General features: G+C 35.9%; 1 protein-coding gene across 2 annotated transcripts in view; it reads right to left on the bottom strand.

The window, feature by feature from the left end:
• The window catches only part of LOC111504026 (calcitonin gene-related peptide type 1 receptor), a 117,498-nt gene that overhangs the window by 26,520 nt on the left and 69,651 nt on the right, over positions 1-21,327 (bottom strand). For both annotated transcript variants that reach the window (XM_074173377.1, XM_023158499.2), the window contains exons 3-5: positions 5,996-6,231; positions 5,830-5,921; positions 2,911-3,037 (exon numbers count right to left, since the gene is read on the bottom strand). In XM_074173377.1, coding sequence (XP_074029478.1) covers positions 2,911-3,037; positions 5,830-5,921; positions 5,996-6,231 — 455 coding nt within the window. The remainder of the gene's footprint in view (positions 1-2,910; positions 3,038-5,829; positions 5,922-5,995; positions 6,232-21,327) is intronic.

Below are 21,327 nucleotides of genomic sequence, written 5' to 3'. Positions count from 1 at the left end.
TCCTGTTCACACATACTGCATAGAGGTGTGTCCACTAGCCCCATATTATGTAGGTGTTTCCTTAGCTGACAGTGGCCAGCCAGAAATCCTACTGTAAGGCGTAGATTTTTCCTGGTCATCGCCACATATTTCTTCGGCGCCAGCTTCCCAGGGTCGCCCAAGGTGATCCTGGCAAGATTACATCCTTTGATTTCATCCCATCTCTTTAAAGATTGAGCATGGGTGTAACATTTGACTAGTTCCGTAATTGTCGAAGTCATCAGGCCGTGGGTGCCACTGGGTCCTAAAATTCTTAGTCCAGCCGCTTCCTTGGCTAAAGAGTCGGCAATGCGATTACCTTCACTCCTGTCGTGCCCTTTAACCCACCTCAGGATAATGTTATTATCTACCGAGGCTTTGGCTAAATCTTGGTGGCACTCTAGTGCTAGCCCTGAAGTGACACGGTGTCTGTTCAAGGCTAATAGTGCTTGTCTGCTATCAGTGCAGATTGTTATGTTTTTGCCAGAAATTCTTTTCTTGGTTATTTCTTTTGTGGCGATTGAGATACCAGCCAGTTCTGTTTGGACCACGCTGGTATTTTTCCCATTCCCCACTTAATCCTTAGGCTTAGTGATCTGGAGTACACTCCAAATCCTGAGCCTTCTTTGGTTTTTGAGCCATCTGTATAAATCCGTATTGCATTTGTAGCATCTGACTCTGTGTTCTGCTTAATTTGTATTTTGTTGGGTTTATTAAACACAAACCTGGGTTCAATTGCATCACTTGTTGCCTGCAGCAGAGGTTACGCAGTAAGCGCTTCCCGCCTTAGGCCCAGCCTCAATCGACCCATTCCTACTTCTAGGTTTACACCAGCCGTGTGCAATCGTACCATGGCCATTAACGCAACCTCCTTAACGTACAGATCCAGAGGGGTCAGACCCGTGATTAATTCCATTGCCGCGGTTGGTGTTGTTCTCATGGCTCCTGTGATGTTTAAACAAGCCAGTCGCTGTATTTGATATAATTTTTGAATGGCCGTTGCTTGTAGAACTTTCGGTCCCCATGTAATGGCTCCATACGTTAACATAGATCTTATTATTGCAGTGTAGATCCAGGCGACTACACGGGGTGAAAGACCCCATGCGCGTCCCACTGTCCTCCGACATTGCTCATAAGCCACGTATGCTCTTTTTGCTCTACTCTGTAGATGAGAGTTCCATGTTAGCTACTTGTCGAGGATAATACCAAGGTATTTCACCTCTTCAGAGAAGTTTAGTTGGCTTTTGAAGATTTCGTGAGATTTTGAGCCCGTTAAACTTCTTTTCCTGGTGAAAAGGACCATCTCAGTCTTCTTGGGATTGATCGACAGTGAGTGTTCCTTACACCATGTTTCTATCAATTTGAGCCCATCCTGCGCTTTATCGCACAGTGTGTTTACAAATTTGCTGGTCTGCAAGATAACTATGTCATCTGCGTATGCAATTGTGTAGAATCCATTTTTGTTAAGGTGATTAATTAGGGTATCCAGAACTATGTTCCAGAGAAGGGGTGATAAGACCCCTCCCTGTGGACATCCCCTCATGACCAGTCCTTTTACTGTGATGTCTTCTACATTAATACTTATTGCTCTGCTAGAGAGCATCTGGAGTATCCATTCTCCTACTACCAGGGGTACATTCCTGGAGTGTAGTTGCTGGGTAATTGTTGGAAAGGTTGTTTTATCAAACGCTCCCTCAATATTTATGAATATACCTAGGGTGGATTCTTTGTTGTCCAATGATCTCTCGATTCTGCCAACCACATGGTGAAGGGCCGAATCAATAGACCTTCCCGGGGTATATGCATGCTGATTCGGATGAAGTGGGTTGTTAACAAGTACTTCATCTCTTATATACCGCTCACATAGCTTCTCCATGGTTTTTTAGAAAAACGATGTGAGACTAATTGGTCGGAATGCTTTCATACCTATTATTATAGTGATCTGTATCTGTAGAGTAGAGAGGGTCAGTTTAAGCCCAGAGCACTTAGGCCACATGTGACCCATTGTAAAGCCTCCCGAGGAGTTGTCCTCTTAGGTCATCGTCCATTCCGTCCTTCCGTCCTGGAAGGTGAACAGGTCACTTGGAGACATCTCCTTTATATCGGCAGGTGTAAGCCAAGACTCGCCGAACACACACTCTCTTATTGGCGATAACTCCGAGCTTTCGCATAGGACTGCCTGACGGTCTCACTTTCCTGTTCACGCATCCTGCATAGAGGTGTGTCCACTAGCCCCATATTATGGAGGCGTTTCCTTAGTTGACAGTGGCCAGTCAGAAATCCTACTGTAAGGCGTAGATTTTTCCTGGTCATCGCCAGATATTTCTTCGGCGCCAGCTTCCCAGGGTCGCCCACGGTGATCCTGGCAAGATTACATCCTTTGATTTCATCCCATCTCTTTAAAGATTGAGCATGGGTGTAACATTTGACTAGTTCCGCAATTGTCGAAATCATCAGGCCGTGGGTGCCACTTGGTCCTAAAATTCTTAGTCCAGCCGCTTCCTTGGCTAAAGAGTCGGAAATGCGATTACCTTTACTCCTATCATGCCCTTTAACCCACCTCAGGATAATGTTATTCTCTACCAAGGCTATGGCTAAATCTTGGTGGCACTCTAGTACTAGCCCTGAAGTAACACGTTGTCTGTTCAAGGCTAATAGGGCCTATTATGGTTATTTCCCTTGTGGCGATTGAGATACCAGTCAGTTCTGTTTGGACCACGCTGGTATTTCTTCCCATTTTCCACTTAATCCTTAGGCTCAGTGAACTGGAGTACACTCCACATCCTGAGCCTGAGCCACTAACAGTTACGGCGGGAAAGATACGTCTGTTCCATTCTCATTTGAACTCATCTGTTTTGTATCACACTGTATGTATTTATATTTTCTACTCACCGGGTTGGTTTGCGTCACTTCTGGATGCGGAATAACCAGTTTATACCACAATATCCAGGTTATGTTATTCAGGATAAACGAAATGAACAGCTGCGTATGAATTCGGATCCTGGTGCATCTCAACGACCTAGAAATGAATGTTGTATGAAATTATTTTCATAGCGCTCTCGGTTTATCTGACACAGCGGGATATCAAGAGTTTGCAGGCTATTGGAGAGTCGAGAAAAATAGGAAAAGCGTTGAAGAGGAAAACACATTGCCCATGGACAGGGTGACCTATTCTTTTGATAAATCTCAGTGTTTTTGACGAACTCGAATACCGTCAAAGTTGACAAAAACGGATGACTGACTATTTCAGTCAATGTAGCGCAGAAATTTATTACTGAACAAAAAAGTTAAAAAAGAAATGCGACTGTTATTTCGCTGTTACGGAATGTGGAACTCACCAATCAATTCAATGCAGACCATGCACCATGCAAACTATTCGGTTTCTTTAAGCAGCTGGGTTTATTTGTCCGAGTGTAAATAGGTGTGAGCCACAATGAACCCTTGCGGGTTGTGGTGGAGGGTCGATTAGACCCACTCACTTTGGATCTAACCTAACCTAACCCCTATATAGGAAAAACGCCACTCGAAAATCATGAATAGGAATATAATTGAAATAATTTTCATTCTGTTCGATCAAGTAGAAGATATTTGTTGTATAATGAATGCGTAACACATGTTTCCTTGTTCGGCAAGCTCTAACAAGTATTCAAAATTTCTCCATACAGTAAGAGAGGTTTTGTTCAAAGCGGTTTGAGATTTTTTGTTCTACAACAGATGATTCTGAATCATTTTTTTCTCTTGTTAGATGTCATTGAAGATACTCTTTCCCCACTCATAGTGAATATTGAAGTACTGGACGATTTTAGAGAAGATTTGCCTAGTTCTTCAAACAATATGTCTACATATACAGGGCTATTCAAATTCGTTTCTGTACATGGGGATCTCGTAAACGATAAGAGATAGAGTGTTGGTTAAATTATGGCAAAGTTGCGTATTTTAGAGACCTATTCAATGTTGTAAAGACATCGAATATAGCTCTTTTGGTTCTGGAGATATACAGGAAATACAAAAAAATCCCAAATTATATTTTTGTGCATAGCTTCTTTATTCGCAGACATATTGAAAATCTGTCCACATTTTGCTATTGACACTTGATGTGGGCTCTCAGAATATATCCATGAATCTTTTATACAGGGTGTCATCTGACTTGGGCCACACCCCATCTTTGAATTTTTAAATACGGACCTGTATTTTTTGTTGTAGTTTTTGGAACGTAGACGCTCACTTCATACTGAGAAATTGAATTCAATTTTATATTTCGGAATGTTTCGGTAATATTCGATTGAGTTGAATAAAAACACAATAGCAACTTTCACGTCTCCCTATGTACCGTAGAGTTTTTCGAGAGCTTTTTTTTACATTTTTAGGTATCTATTCATATTTTTTCCATTGCTCTGAGCGTTTTCTACAATGAACTTCGAATGAGAAAACCTTTAATGAATATCTGAAACATATCTACAACAAAAATATATCATATGTGTTTTGACGAGCAAAAAAAATGGTAGCAATAATAATATCCGAAACGAACACTATAATTATAATGAAAATTGAAATGAAGTAAATAGTTTATGTACACAAAAAAAATAATTGAGCAATAAATGTTCGAATTGGAGTCCTTCCATTTCGAGACAAATAATAATTGGACAATAAGATGGTCTGCAAGATCACCAGATCTTACTATTTTGGACTATTTTCTATGGGGGACATTGAAAAATAGGATTTACGCTAGCAGAGAGATATAAAATGTGGAAGAATCGAAATTGCGGATTTTGAATGATTTCGTAAAAACGTAGCAAATAAGTGTGTTTAGGGCAATAAATAATATGAAACACCGAGTTTAAAAATGTCTCGAAATGGTAGGACTCCAATTCGAACATTTATTGCGCCAATAATTTTTTTGGATACCTATATAAATCACTTCATTTCAATTTCTTCAACCAATTTCCAGGGCCGTAATTTGAAAGGGAATAATTCACACCATTATAATCGAATATTACCGAAACTTCCCGAAATATAAAATTGAATTTGATTTCTCAGTATAAAGTGAACGTCTACGATCCAAAAACTACAACAAAAAATACAGGTCCGTATTCAAAAATTCAAAGATGGGGGTGCCCCAAAAGACACCTTGTATAAAAAATTCATGGATATATTCTGATAGCCCACATCAAGTGCCAATAGCAAAATGTGGACAGATTTTCAATATGTTTGCGAATAAAGAAAATATAGGCAAAAAACAATTTGGGATTTTTTGGTTTCTCCTGTATATCTTCATAACAGAAACAGCTATATTTGATTTGTTCCCATCATTGAATAGGTCTCTAAAATACTTAACTTTGCCACAATTTAACCGACACTCTATCTCTTATTGTTTACGAGATCCCCATGTACAGAAACGAATTTGAATAGCCCTGTATATACTTTGGAGAATTATGTGTGGTCCACCAGTGAAACTCGAAAATTTCCTCAATCAATTCATTGGAAACTGAAACCTTTCTTTCAATAAAAAGAGCATTATTTCTTGTCATTGTACAATGTTATTTGGGCCGAATTCAATGAAAATTAAATATATTTTTTAAAGACATTTAAATAAAAAAATAACACAACATATCTCGAGTATTATAAATCTAGATCCATAGTGTTAGAACTTTTGAAATATTAGGATTTATGTAGAATTTAGAAAAAATAATCCTCAGCTCTGTAAACAATTTCCATGAAAAAATCATATCGCAAGAATTTCATAATGAACATGAATGGTGAGGATTAATTTTGGAAGTGTGAAAAATCCTTTGAACGTCAAATCGCTCTCACCTGAATCTCACAAATATGGCTAACGACACACTCAAAGCTACTAATGAAATCGAGTATCCGATGACGTGTAGCTTGTTGATCATGGCGTAAAACTGGAAAAAAACAGCAAATGAATTCAAAATCAAACTTAATTTCTGTTGGTATATATTCTAGTGGTTATCGTCACCTCATATTCCTCTATATTGACGCATCCGCTGTAGTTTGCCCATTGTTTGCCTTCTATTTGGAACCATGTGCCATTTTCCAAACACTCCTTGTAGGCCAATTTGGAAGAGTCAAACCCCAGTTGGTTGATTCTTGGGCAACTGTGGCTGGCTTTGGTTCCTGGAGCTGTTTCGGGCCAGCATATCTCAGAGTGCAAGTAAAGGTATAGAAGTGTATCGAAAACTTCTGGACAGTAACCTGGAAATAAGTAAAACTACTGGTATGACACATATGATATGAAACTCAAACCTTCCTACAAAATCTTCTACAAATCTCTCACCAGGAAGAGGTGAAGGAAACCCTACAGTCAATATACATGGTTATGAATGGAATGGAACCAACACCAACATACTCTGGTGAATCCACTAATAACACCGCTCGTTTTTTGAAAAAGAAAGACTGGAACCTAGCTCACAGAAAAACTTATAATCCAAGCAAATTAATCAAAAACTGTATAGACAAATCTTCAATGTCTGGTAGGTCAGGTTGACTCGTGTTCCTTGTTCAAAACTTTATGTTGGTCAAACGGGGAAAACCTTTTTCCAAAGAATAAAAGAACACAGGGCCAATTTCACAATTGCAAACAACGTTTTGGCAGAGGTGTATGACTTCAACAACGACTAATAGACTGATAGATTTGCGAATTGGAAAAATTCACTGAATTACATGATGAATATGTTTTTTTATGTGGAAATTGGTAGTCATTGAAAAAAAAATTAAAAAAACTTTTTTCAGAACTTTGAAGAACAATAGAATTCATGATAAAAAAACGGTTCCTTAATTTTAATATTTAGTCACAAAAAACGATTGTTAATTAACAAACGCATTTTTTGCAGCAAAGACATTTTTTAAGGAACCATTTTTTTTCTAAAAATGATGTTTTATTTCAATTAACATAATGCAAAAAAAAAATTCGAATTTCTTAAAAACAATGTATTTGTTTATAATCAATTCATTAATAATAGCAGTAAAAAATAAAGAAATATTGAGGTAGTTTTCAACCATGAGACATTGAAACAATAAAAAAAATATGTATTTTTTTTTAATTTATAATTTTCAATTGGTAATAAAAAAGTAGAAAATGAATTTTTTTTAATTTTGGCAACGGAAATCTATTTTTTAGCCTATTGAGAAAAACTTCACCGAAGGAAAAAAATGGCAGTGTTTTAGTTTATTAATTATAGGGGTTTTTATATTAACTTTCAATTCAAAAAAAGTTATTAATTAACAAATGCATGATTAATGTTAAAATTGAGATGAAAAATTTTTGACAGCGGATTATTGTTTATTGATGTATCCCAACATTACATGAATTTTTTCATTCTTTAATATTCGCATTTAATATGTTTTAATCATTTTTTTGTTTTTATGTCAGAGTGACGGAATGCTCGCGGAAGCCATACTACCCGTTTCTCGCTCTATTTTCAGGGCTCTGTAAAATTTATAAATAATTGAGATACAGTTTCGGGATTCCAAACTTTTTTTTCGCAAATTTATTGATCTTTTCAGATCTTTTTTCAATTTTCCAAAATTTTGAAAAATTTTCGAGATATTCAAAAAAAACTAAAGCTCCATTTTTGTTTTACTTAATTGTTTATAACTCTTGTAATTTTTTTTCAGCGTCTTTTCGGGCCTTTCCTTGAACTTTCTATAGTCCGTTCATAATTTGTCGATAGCACAAAATGAGGGCCCAAGTCATAAAACGGTCGTGAAACTCGTAAAATCATAGGCGGAGGTTCCTGAGGTGTTTATTCATTAAATATAAAGCTTCAGTTTATATTCGAAACTTGCCTTGAAAGGGTGAAGTTGTTACGAACGAAAATGATTTTTGGTTTAGTACATTTTTTAATCGCATTTAATTTACGGCTCGTTGGTGTTTCGGCGTCTACGGCAGTAATTAACGTCTCTAATATTTATTTTGCGAATTTTGTGCAGTGCGTGAGTAACTTTTTTTCATATTCCTACAAACATATACGTACCTTTCGTTCCTGCTTGTTTTGTTTGATTGCTTGCGATGGCTTCGTCATCATCATCAACATCATCAAGTTTTACACCGGTACTGTTGCGTACAGTCAGTAAGTCTGTGTATTCACCAAGAGAGAAGACTATTGTTTTGAACGTTCACGATGCTCTGGTTTCTCAGAATCCCACAAACACTGTTCAGAACATAATCAAGAGTTGTGCCAACATGACGGGCGTAGGGGAGTCAACAATATATAGGTTCCTATCAGAAAGAAAAAAAAAAGGTATAGCTAACCCAAATACAAATGAATACTTAAAGAGGGGGAGAAAACCTATTGAAATTGATAAATTTGCCAAAAATGGTATTCGAAGGAAAATTCACGATTTTTTTTACAAAAAAGAAATAACCAACTTAAACAAAATTTTACAAGAAGTTAGAGACGACCCGGATTTGCCTCATGTCGGACGAACCAAATTGTGGCAAGTTTTAAAAGAATTAAATTTCCGGTGGGAGAAATCAGACCGAAAATCACTTTTGATTGACCGGGAAGAGATAATATGTTGGAGAAGAAAGTATCTAAGATCTATACGAAAATTTCGGGCTGAAGGAAGGCCAATTTACTATCAGGACGAAACGTGGGTAAACGCAGGTCATACTCTCACAAAAATTTGGACAGATAAAAATATATCAAGCTCCAGGCAAGCCTTTATGGAAGGTTGGTCTACTGGTATTTCCCCACCCTCTGGTAAAGGCAGTAGATTAATAGTTTCTCACATTGGCAGTGAAAAAGGATTTGCTAAGCATGGTTTGTTGGAATTTGAATCCAAAAGCACAAAAGACTATCACGAGGAGATGACAGCTGATGTTTTCGAAGCGTATTTTGAGCAGATGATTGAACATATACCACCAAACTCAATTATAGTATTAGATAATGCACCTTATCATTCACGACTAGTTGAAAGACTTCCAACGACTGCGTGGAAGAAACAGGATATCATTGACTGGTTGCGGAATAAGTCCCTGTCTAACGAAGATGGAATGGTTAAAGCAGAACTTTTAAAAATTGCCAGGCAACACAAATCTGAGTTCAAGAAATACGTAGTTGACAAAATGGCGGAAAGACGAAACATCACAGTCCTTAGACTTCCACCCTACCACTGCGAATTAAATCCAATTGAACTCATTTGGGCACAAATGAAAAGCTATGTGGCTAGGAAAAATACGTCATATAAAATACAAGCTGTACGTGAATTGTTATATGAGTCTTTACAACATATTACAGAACAAAATTGGCGAGATGCAGTAAGACATGCAATAGAAGAAGAACAAAAAATGTGGGATCTTGACAATATAATTGATGCGACTGTAGAGACACAACCGCTAATTATTAACCTGCAAGACGACTCGGATTCCGAAGATGATCCTGTTTATTTTGAATTTGAATAGTTTTGTAAGTAATCGTAGTTTATATCATTTAAAAATAGGTATTAATTAAATAAATGTAACTTTTACAAATTGCAAGTAACTTATTATTTTTGAATAAAATAAAGAAATTTTTTTAAAATAAAAATACAGTTTACAGTACCTACAGTTTAAGAATATTAATATATTTATTTATTTAAAGTAACTAATGTTTTAATCATATACTCTATGACACTGGTCACTCATTTCCACTCAAAATACCTACATAATCGGATTAAAAGTTTTATAGCTGTATTATATTTCTTCAGATACAAGGTGGGTTAGTCGAAAACATCTTAAACTGCCAGTTTTAGTTTGGTTTTTGTTATTATATCATATTAGCTGTCCTCTCTGTATTTCAGTTCTCTAATGAGGGTCAAACTTGCAGTGAGCTATCAACAAATTATGAACGGACTATAGGTAAAAATACGAATCCAATGACACCTTGGTCTTGATTTTTGGACCCTCCTGTAAAATTTCACATTTGAACCAGACTAATATCACAGCACACACATTCAATCTCCATAATCTGCTACAAGTGTTGGCCACTGAAATTATTTGATTATTGAAAGCTAGAAAAATTGTTCTCAAAATAATTGCCAAAACTGTTCGTGTGTGGGAGATATCACTTCTCGGCCAATTCATCAACTCAAACCAAAAATACACCACTTTATTTTCGAATTGAATAAGGATTGTGAAGTATAAAGTAAATTTATTTTCGATAAGTGATTATTTTCATTTCCCTCTGGCTTCCGTTGAATACTTCGCTATTTGTTATCAGCCAAATTGATCTTTTCTCACGCCATTCATTCACTAGTTTATATTCACCACAAGGCAGTCTGATGGAGAACAATAATGGCGAGATGAATGGCCGCCAATATTTTGCAGTTCCGCTTTCAATGAAATCTCTACATAGTATAAAAGGAAGTCGCTTCCCGCTGTCTGCCCCTATGTATGCTTAGATCTTTAAAACTACTCAACACGGAATTTGAGGCGGGGTTTTTAATAGAATGATTGATTCAACAGAAAAGTTTATAATTTTATAGGTCTCCAATGTGATGTAAATAAACACATCTCTCTGCACTTACATTACAAACGACGGCTGAACCCTATATGAGATAGATCATAAAATGTACTACAGTATATTACACCTTGAAAAGATCTACAAAAAAGTCCGCGATAGTATACCGGGTGTCCCACATTTTATGTGACAGGCAATTTCTGGTTTGTTGAAGGAGATACACAAAAATGTTTCATACAAAAGTTTTAGGAGTTCATGAGAGCTATATTTTGATATAATTTTTAAATATACAGGGTGTTTGGTGTAGGTGCTACAGACCAAAATTCCATTTTTTAAAATAGAACGCCCTGTATATCATTACATATTCAGATGCTACGTTAAATTCTGATATCATTTCATGTTTGGTTTTTGAAATTCGGTTACGGCGTTGTTGAGTTATTGCACTTTTCCTTAAATATAAAGTTTCAAAAAAACTTATTTACTCGTACACGAATCCAGTCTATATCTTTTATTAAATTGAACTAGACTACTACTGAATACAAACCATTATTCTCACCTCTACGATACGATATCGATATCAGTTGAATATAATATTGAAATTCTTGAGAATGTGACTAACTTGAGGGTGAATTGCTTTATATTGCACAATTTCATCAAGTAGCTTATGCTTGTTGATGCCATAGTAACAAATGTTGTTGAATTGTATCTACTTGTCAGTTCGATTCAGTGATTCTTTGCAAAACAGTAACTGTGTTCTTTGTGCGAAAACTCCAGTATGCCTTTCGCGTTTAGTCCAAGTGATTGCATTGATATGTTATTAATTTTTGGGGAATGTCAGAAAAACTGCCGTTAAGCACAACGTCTATACCAAGAACGTTTTCCAGACAGACCCATTCCGTCACGAATGACTTTTTCGAGAGTTATAGAAAAATTACGAACTGGGTCATTTCCTTCTACTATAAAGCATCGTCATCATACGAGATCTGTTAGAACTGAAGATTTAGAGATCAATGTGTTGGCTTATATTATTATCCATCCACATGTTTCTATCCGTACTCTTGCAGAAGAAGTCGGTGTGAGTAAATCTAATGTACAGAGAATTCTGAAAGAAAATAAATACCACCCATTCAAAATTCAGTTGGTACAAGGTTTGAAAACCACGGACTATGAACGACGACTTGAATTCATTGCTTGTATTCAGGTAATATTACATGAAAGTCCTAACATATTCAGTCAAATTTTGTGGAGCGATGAATCGCGATTCCACAATAATGGAGTTGTGAATCGACATAACAGTCACTATTGGTCTCAAAAAAATCCCCACTGGGTCCGCGAAAGTAATTTTCAAACTACTTGGGGTATTAATGTATGGTGTGGATTGTTCAATGGCCGCATCATAGGACCTTACTTTTTCAATGAAAATCTCAATGGATTGCGATATTTACATTTTCTAGAAAATGATTTGATCCAGTTGATGGAAGATATTCCCACAGCAGAACGACAAGGAATTTGGTGGCAACAAGATGGTGCTCCTCCTTACAATTCACAAGTTGTTACTGCATATCTGGATAGAACGTACTCAAATAGATGGATTGGTAATAAGAATCCAATTCGGTGGCCGGCTCGTTCCCCAGATTTATTATCGCTTGATTTTTTCCTATGGGGTTATTCAAAAGATATTGTTTTCACTACTCCCTCTTTGAATGTGGATGATTTGAAAATGAAAATTCGACTAGCGTGCAGTGATATTACGCCTGATATTATAAGAGCGACTTGTACGAGAGAAGTGATTCGACGTTTCGAAGCCTGTATAATATCTAATGATAATATATATATATATATATATATATATATATATATATATATATATATATATATATATATATATATATATATATATATATATATATATATATATATATATATATATATATATATATATATATATATATATATATATATATATATATATATATATATATATCTATATCTGTGTATATATAAAGTTGAGAATCTTAGCGACTGGAGAAATGTACAGTAGAATGGAATAACGGGGTCTCTCAGTCAAAAAATCAAAAACTCTGCTTCACTTTGCCAAGCTTTCGCTTCTAGTGGGAAGCTTCTTCAGGGCCTATAATTTATTGAGTTGTGGGTTTTTTTGCCAATGAATAAAATTACAAATCATACAGTAAAAATGAGTAAAAAACAATTAATTATACATATAAATCGACGAAAAAAGTTAAACATTAATGGAGTTTTTTTGGTTTGACAAATGGCATACCTTCACATAAATGTTATTTTTCAATGGGCATGATGATTTGACAATCTTTGACTCTAAAGAGAAAGTTGATTGATACAATTTTCATTATTATCAATATGAGTTTTGGTATAGTTCCAGCAAGTTACTGTATATACTGCTGAGATTATCAATGTCAGTTCTCTTATCATACAATTAGAAGACTCATTAATTTCAACCATTTCAAGAAAAAGGCGTTTGGAAATATTTTTTTCTGTATGTAAAACTGTGATATTAGAGTAATTTGGTTTATGTCCTGTTTCTATAGAATGTTGCGCTAATGCACATGATTTCTTATTAAGCTTTATATCACTTTTATGTGAAGTTATTCTATCTTTAAGAATTCTAGATGTTGTTCCGATATAATCCAAATTACAATTGTTACAAGGAATGTTATAAATCACATTTGACTTTTTGGTAGCATCCGTTTTATCTTTAAATTTGGTATTCAAATTCTTTATAGTTTTAATATTTTTTTGGCATATTTTGATATTTTGTTCATTATGAAAAAGTTTTATGATATTTGAAGATAAATTTCCAAAAGAAGCACCCTTATAAAACTTACAATTTTTACATTCAAAAAGTCTATTAGGACACCAAATATCATGAATAAATCTCAATTTCCAGGGCCAACTAATCTTATTTTTCAAGGTCAAAAATCTAAAAAAATTACTAGCGATTTTTTTAGAAAAACTCTGACTACACCACTGGATTTGTGATATTTTCAAATGGGTAACATGTAAATTACGTTGAAATGCGTCAATCAATAAAAAAGTTATAAAGGAATGAAATTTGAAAAATATGCCGTTTAATCAACCCACCAATTCATGTTCAGGAATTTTATGAAAATTCTGAATATACCACTGGATTCAGGATGTCTTGAAATATTACTGATCACAGTTTCATCGAAATCTGTTCAGTAATAAAAAAGTTATAAGGGAATGAAATTTGAAAAATATGTTGTAAAATGAAATTTTAACAACGTTCCTACTACACCACTGTTGATTATTGAAAAAATTATTGGGGTGATTATTGCAATGTCGTACAATTATAACATCTGAAAATCATGATGGTAAAAATAGTCTATAGGTATTTCTCGAAGTGGAGTGGATACATAAACAAGTACAATCAGGAGAGAACTCCTGGTTAATCTTCATGAAAACAATTTCAACAATATAAGATAAGTCTAATGTACTCCCAATAGAAATTATAACGGAAAAAATATGCAATGGATAATAATTATTATCATTCCAGTAGGTAACATCAGCTGTGATTTCTTCCTTTTGTTGAATAGCAAAAAATGAGATTTGCCATTTTAACTGCCTGTTATTCAGAATGCATTAATGAAATAAACAAGTTAGCTGTGACTTACAGTTTCTCATCTATTTATTCGCGCATGAATTGTCATTTTGTTAAATTGTCATTTTGTTACGCACCATTAGTGAACTGAATAATTTGTGTTTCAAAATAAAAACAGATAATGGCTCAATTGTCAATTCAAGAAAAAATCGAAATTATACGTCTTTCCGGTGATGATTACCGGAGTGAAAGAGAAGTAACTAGAATATTCAATGAAAGACACCCAAATCGTCCAGCCATAAGTAACAGCACGGTACATAAAATAAACCAAGTTTTCAATCGGACTGGAGCAGTAACCACATATATTTTAAAGAACAATATACGAAGAAGGAACGAAAATAACCAGACTATATTAGATTACTTCAGAAATAATCCAAATAGTAGTTTGAGGGATGCCAGCTTAGATTTAAACTTACCTAGGGAGAATGTTAGGCGATGTCTGAAGAAAAATAAATTGAGGCCATTTAAACCAAAGTTTTTACATACTCTGGAACTAGGTGATCAAGAAAAACGATTGGAATTCTGCTTATGGGCCCAGGGCGAGTATCTTAATGACAGGCAATTTTTAAAGAAAATTTTATTTAGTGATGAAGCTAGTTTCACAAAAAATGGAGTGGTTTCATCACAAAATATTCGCTATTGGGCCACTGAAAATCCTAACTGGGTGATAAACTGTAAAAGGCAGTATTCAGAAAAAGTTAACGTTTGGTGTGGAATACTGAATGAAAGGATAATTGGACCATTCTTTTTCGACGGCAACATGAATGGCGCAATTTTCCTACAATTTTTAAGGAATGAATTTTTGGACGCAATAGATGAACTTCCCCTTGCAGAAACAAGAAATTTATATTTTCAGTTAGATGGTTGTTCCATACATAATGCGGGAATTGTGAAGAGTTGGCTGAATCAAAATTACCCTAATCGTTGGATAGGAAGGGGGAGTACATTAATTGGATGGCCACCAAGATCGCCTGACCTTACTTCACTCGATTTTTTCCTTTGGGGTTATGTTACACAAAAGGTTTACAAATCACGACCACGGAATCGAGTGGAACTGTGCACCACAATTCAGCAAGCTTGCGATGCAATTACTCCACAACAATTGAGGAATACTTTAAAAAATATTCGTAAGCGATATGATAAATGCATTGAATTGGATGGAAGTTTGGTGGAGGCCACCAGAATATGAATTGCACTCATTTATTTTTCAATTCGGTATCTTCTTGGTTTCTATTTTTACATTGATTGTGAATGAAAAATTGTTTTCCGCTAGTTTGTAACAATTAGAAAAATGTACTTACAGTTAGTTTTTTGTAGATTCATTTGAAATTATTGACACTAAAGTTTGTTGTGATAAACTGATTGATTGATATGGTTCGACATACATTATGAAAGGAAATTGATTCTCCATAAACGTTTCATGAATTTTATTTGAATAAATAATATTTTGTTGAATATTGCCCCTAATGCAGTGGTGTAGTAAGAACGTTGCTAAAATTCCATTGAACAACATGTTTTTCAAATTTTATTCCTTTATAACTTTTTTATTACCGAACAGATTTCGATGAAACTGTGATCAGTAATATTTCAAGACATCCTGAATCCAGTGGAGTATACAGAATTTTCATAAAATTCCTGAACATGAATTGGTGGGTTGATTAAACGGCATATTTTTCAAATTTCATTCCTTTATAACTTTTTCATTGATTGACGCATTTCAACGTAATTTACATGTTACCCATTTGAAAAGTCACAAATCCAGTGGTGTAGTCAGAGTTTTTCTAAAAAAATCGCTAGTAATTTTTTTAGATTTTTGACCTTGAAAAATAAGATTAGTTGGCCCTGGAAATTGAGATTTATTCATGATATTTGGTGTCCTAATAGACTTTTTGAATATCTACCTAACAAAAAAAAATCATTCCAATCGGTTAAAAAAAGTAAGTTTTATAAGGGTGCTTCCATCTTAAATGGGTCACACTATATATATATATATATATATATATATATATATATATATATATATATATATATATATATATATTATATCAAAATATAGCTCTCATGAACTCCTGAAACTTTTGTATGAAACATTTTTGTGTATCTTCTTCAACAAACCAGATATTGCCTGTCACATAAAATGTGGGACACCCGGTACAGTGTGTCTCACTTCTCATGGAAACACCCCCGTATCTTCCGTAATACTCGAGGTAGAACGATGAAACTCTCAGGACTGATGGAAATGCTCAAAATGTACCTACCACCTGAATAGGGTTGGCCAAAGTGATATACACTGTCCGCCACTCGCGATGGAACACCCAATTTTTAGGTAAAACATATTACGGCGCAAAATAGTTCGCTTCCAATACCTGAACCCCTTCATTCCATCTGGAGAGTACTTCCAGATATGAAAGATACAGATGCTGTAAGATGCTATCATCCATTTTGAGCCTATCTGAGGAAAATGTCACAGCACCACATTCTCAGATTATCGAGATAGTGTGAAGCAGTGTATGAAAAATTATCGATGGCGGCATCTATTATAACTGAAGAATATTATTCGTAAAACTAATTCTGGTTGCTGAACATCCAAATTATATCCCAACCGGAAGCGAGAGCTCTCCATTGATGAGCAAAAATTGCAAAAAATGGAAAAAATCTATATTCAAAGGTTCACATCTCGAAAACAGTACAATTCTGAGCTTTGGCTGTGGACACTTTCAATCAGCACATCAAGAACTACAGCATATCAAAATTTCGGCAAAATTCAAGACAAGCCATTTCTCATAAGAAATGTGCGGGGTTCTTCATCAAAATATTGAAAAAACATTTTACCATCCGAAACAAAATTAATCTTCATACTCATTGCAACACCGAAACAACTGTTAATTTTTAAAGAAAAAATCGCACTCGGTGAACAGGTAGAATTTAGATTATTTTACCTACTTGCTGAATTGTTGTCTGAAATCATTAGAAGGGATTGAATTACATACATCAGTTTCATTGAATCATGCGGTGTCCTGAAATCACCATGGAAAACAGTTGATCATTAATATTTAATGTCAACATGACAATATTGTTGAAATATCTTGTTGTATTAACCCCCAGACCAGTTTTCATTGCATTTGTTGTGTTGCGTCTTTATTTGTAATTTTCTATTTTTATTAGTATTATTATTGTTGGCATGGAGCGACTTCTAAGGGCGCATGCTCAAAACTCAATTGAAGTATGCTTATCTATCTAAACCACATGAATAGAGACCTACCTACGATCTCATGCTAAGTACGCTACGTGAATCGCTATTATTTTTGCTAATTACTTATTTCACCGCGTGTGCTCTAGACTCTGTGTCATCTTCGACTGTTTGGTACCTCTTTTCAACTTCCCGTTTTGTTGTACAATCCAGTGAAGCTGAAGAAAGAACACTCCAAGAAAGGGCCCTTTCAGAAGCAGGGATTTGCGCGAGGAATCCGGTGAGTTCGCTTCATGCCACAATTCTTACAGTCCACTCTTGTTTTCATTTTTATTATTTTTCAAGTATTCGAAGACGCGACATGTTGTAGTATTGTTGTTCTTTGAATCACCGTTGTTGTTTCTGCCGTGTTTTTGTTCCCATTGTGTTTATTGTTCCTGTATTTGTGTTGGATATTGTTCCTGTGTTCCAGTTGTTTTCTGTTCCTGAGTTCATGTTCATATTTTAATATTTCTGAAGTTCCCATTTTAACTGATATCAGCTCATTTTGATTGACAAAGTTCAACATGGCACGTCTGTCACTTCAAGCAAAAATTGAAATTGTTTTAATTGTTGGTGAAGGGGCGAGGTTTTATCGTGAAGCGGCCGCTGAATTTAATAGAAGACACCCGCTAGAGGTAGATGTACACCCTGGAACTGTACATAAAATAGATAATCTATTCGTGAGCACCGGCCAAGTAACAAAGGACAGATAAATTGTTAAACATCATATTGATGATGATACGATATTGGCGGCTCATCAAGCTGATCCTAGAGTTAGTTTGAGAAACTTATCGCTTCAACTCAATATGAGCCGCCGTAAAATATGGAGGTGTTTAAAGAGGCATAAAATGCATGCGTTCAAACCCAAATTTTTACATACTTTGCGCAAAGGAGATGAAATCCGTCGTATGGAGTATTGTTTATGGATGCAGGGAAATTATCTCAATGACAGGAATTTTTTAAAGTGTATCTGATACAGTGATGAGGCTACCTTTACCACGAATGGTGTTGTATCTTCCCAGAACATGAGGTTTTGGGCTGAAGAAAATCCAAATTGGGTGGTGAATTGTAGAGAACAAATATCTCAGAAAGTTAATGTGTGGTATCCTGAACGAAAATATTATCTGGCCATTTTTTTTCGATCAAAATTTATACGGACGACCATTCGTTGATTTTCTCGACAATGCATTTACGATGTGTTGGAAGAACTACCTTTGGATGTGAGACACAGCATGATTTTTCAGTTAGATGGTTCACCAGTTCACAATAGTGGCATAACAAGAGTTTGGTTGAATAGGAATCTACCTATGAAATGGATAGGACCCAATAGCCTTCTCGTAGTATGGCCACCACGATCCCCAGATTTAACTTCACTGGATTTTTATTTATGGGTGAACTTGAAAAAAAAGTTTATAAGGATAGGCCAACAAATAAGGAAGATCTCCGTGCAAGAATTTTACAAGCGTGTGGAGAAATCACACCTAGAGAACTGAGAAGAGTTGGAGGAAATAATAGAAGGCGCATAGAAAAATGTGTTCGATTGGAAGGAAATTTCATAGAAGGCACGAAAATATAAAATTGTCAACAGTTAAATCATTTGAAATTGATTGTTTTGTTTTCAATTGAAAATGTGATTTTGAAAGTAGTACTTCGAAAGAATTTTGAACTACATAACATTTTTCGCCACAAAATATCCTTGTTTTTTTTTTAATGGGAAAATGAGAATATGAACTAACATTAACCATCCTAAAACCTCACTGATTACATGTTTCCGTTCCTCTTACAAAATTACCATTTTCTCTCTTATTGAGAAGGAATAACTTTCCTGACAACAAAACAAAAAATAAATTATTTATGTGAAAACAAAAGTCAAGTTTCTAAACAATTCCGTTCATGTTTTGATGTCAAAACCAAAAAAAAATCTTCAATTATTACGGAAGATACGGGGGAAGATACGGGGGTGTTTCCATGAGAAGTGAGACAAATTCGGATTTTTCAGGACTGAAATTTTTTCAGGAAAAAAGTGTATTCCTAGTAAGCTGGTAGTCCGGATCACGAATCTTAGGGAATTTTGAGCCTATTTTGCCCTCTAGTATGTTTTACCGTAAAAATGGGTTGTTCCATCGCGAGTGGCGGACAGTGTATATCACTTTGGCCAACCTCATCCAGGTGGTAGGTTCATTCTGAGCATTTCCATCAGTCCTGAGAGTTTCATCGTTCTACCTTGAATATTACGGAAGATACGGGGGTGTTTCCATGAGAAGTGAAACAAATTCTGATTTTTCAGGACTGGAATTTTTTCAGGAAAAAAGTGTATTCATAGTAAGTTGGTGGTCCTGATCACGAATCTGAATGAATTTTGAGCCTATTTTGCCCCTAATATGTTTTACCGTGAAAATGGGGTGTTCCATCGCGAGTGGCGGACAGTGTATATCACTTTGGCCAACCCCATCAAGGTGGTAGGTTCATTTTGAGCATTTTCATCAGTCCTGAGAGTTTCATCGTTCTACCTCGAATATTACGGAAGATACGGGGGTGTTTCCATGAGAAGTGAGACAAATTCGGATTTTTCAGGACTGAAATTTTTTCAGGAAAAAAGTGTATTCCTAGTAAGCTGGTAGTCCGGATCACGAATCTTAGGGAATTTTGAGCCTATTCTGCCCCCTAATATGTTTTACCGTAAAAATGGGGTGTTCCATCGCGAGTGGCGGACAGTGTATATCACTTTGGCCAACCCCATCCAGGTGGTAGGTTCATTTTGAGCATTTCCATCAGTCCTGAGAGTTTCATCGTTCTACCTTGAATATTACGGAAGATACGGGGATGTTTCCATGAGAAGTGAGACACACTGTATGTCCATCTCCCGTGGGTTGGGCTACCTTTCGGGCGCGTCCCCAGGTGGAGGATAGGGAAACGGCCAGGAGACTAGAGGCCCTATTTGGGAAGCCAATATGGCCTTACGGACGGGGTCGCCGGACTCCTGGTCAGTGGCAGAAATAAATATGGTGAGTGGAACTGAAACTCCCCAAAAGCCTTTGCAAAACATGGCACCCAAGCTAAGGTGTAAGTAATCGTGCCGACAGCTAAATGGCCGCAGCGCAGGGAGAAATGCGGTCACGAACGATCCCCTTGGAGAACTGAGCGAAACCTCATTGTAATCAGCCTACCTCTGGCAACGACAGCAATAACGTTGCACCTTCCAGAACCTTCGTGGAGGTCACCGTGAGGCACCTCAAGATTGCCAAAGAGGGTGTGTGTTCGGTGAGTGTTGGCCTACATCTGCCAATATGAAGGAGATGACCTAGGAGGACAACTCCTCGGGAGGATGTACAATGGGTCACATGTGACCTAAGTGCAGTAAGTCTACACTCACCGTTCCTCCTCTACAGATAACAGATATGTCCATATCTTAAAAATAACCCATGATAACCATTTTCTATAACCTTATCCAATCAAGTACCTTCGATACTCTGTACATTCAATAGGAACAATAGGAACATAACTTTGCACGCTTCGCAAATTTTTCTGTTAGTTTTCACATGGTAATAAAAACTCTTCCATTTGAATTTATAATAAATATTGAACAAAATGTTATGATAAAACTAGTACAAGTTTACTATGCCTTCTGCTTCATGATTTCAAATAATATTAAGGGGAAACAGACAGAATATTACGCCACTCGAGATCAGTTATGAAAAAGGTTTTCATTATGAAAATTATCCTACATTCGAATGCTCCCCTTCAATATACTCCCTCCCTTCGCCTCACACTCTTCCATACGTCTTTTCCATTGATCCATGCAGTGCTGGAAGTCTTCTTTGGAGATTGTTTTTAGGAGCTCTGCCGTTTTCTACTTTACCGCTTCCATCGACTCAAATCGGGTCACTTTCAAAGCAGATTTCATCTTCGGAAACAAAAAAAAGTCGCACGGTGACAAATCTGGCGAGTACGGCGCTGGAGTG

Source organism: Leptinotarsa decemlineata, unplaced genomic scaffold (assembly GCF_025532065.1).
Source record: "Leptinotarsa decemlineata unplaced genomic scaffold, Ldec_3_MD MMD2_tig00000232_RagTag_RagTag, whole genome shotgun sequence".
In the NCBI taxonomy this organism is placed as follows: Eukaryota; Metazoa; Arthropoda; class Insecta; order Coleoptera; family Chrysomelidae; genus Leptinotarsa; species Leptinotarsa decemlineata.
This window is presented reverse-complemented; position numbering and strand designations above follow the sequence as displayed.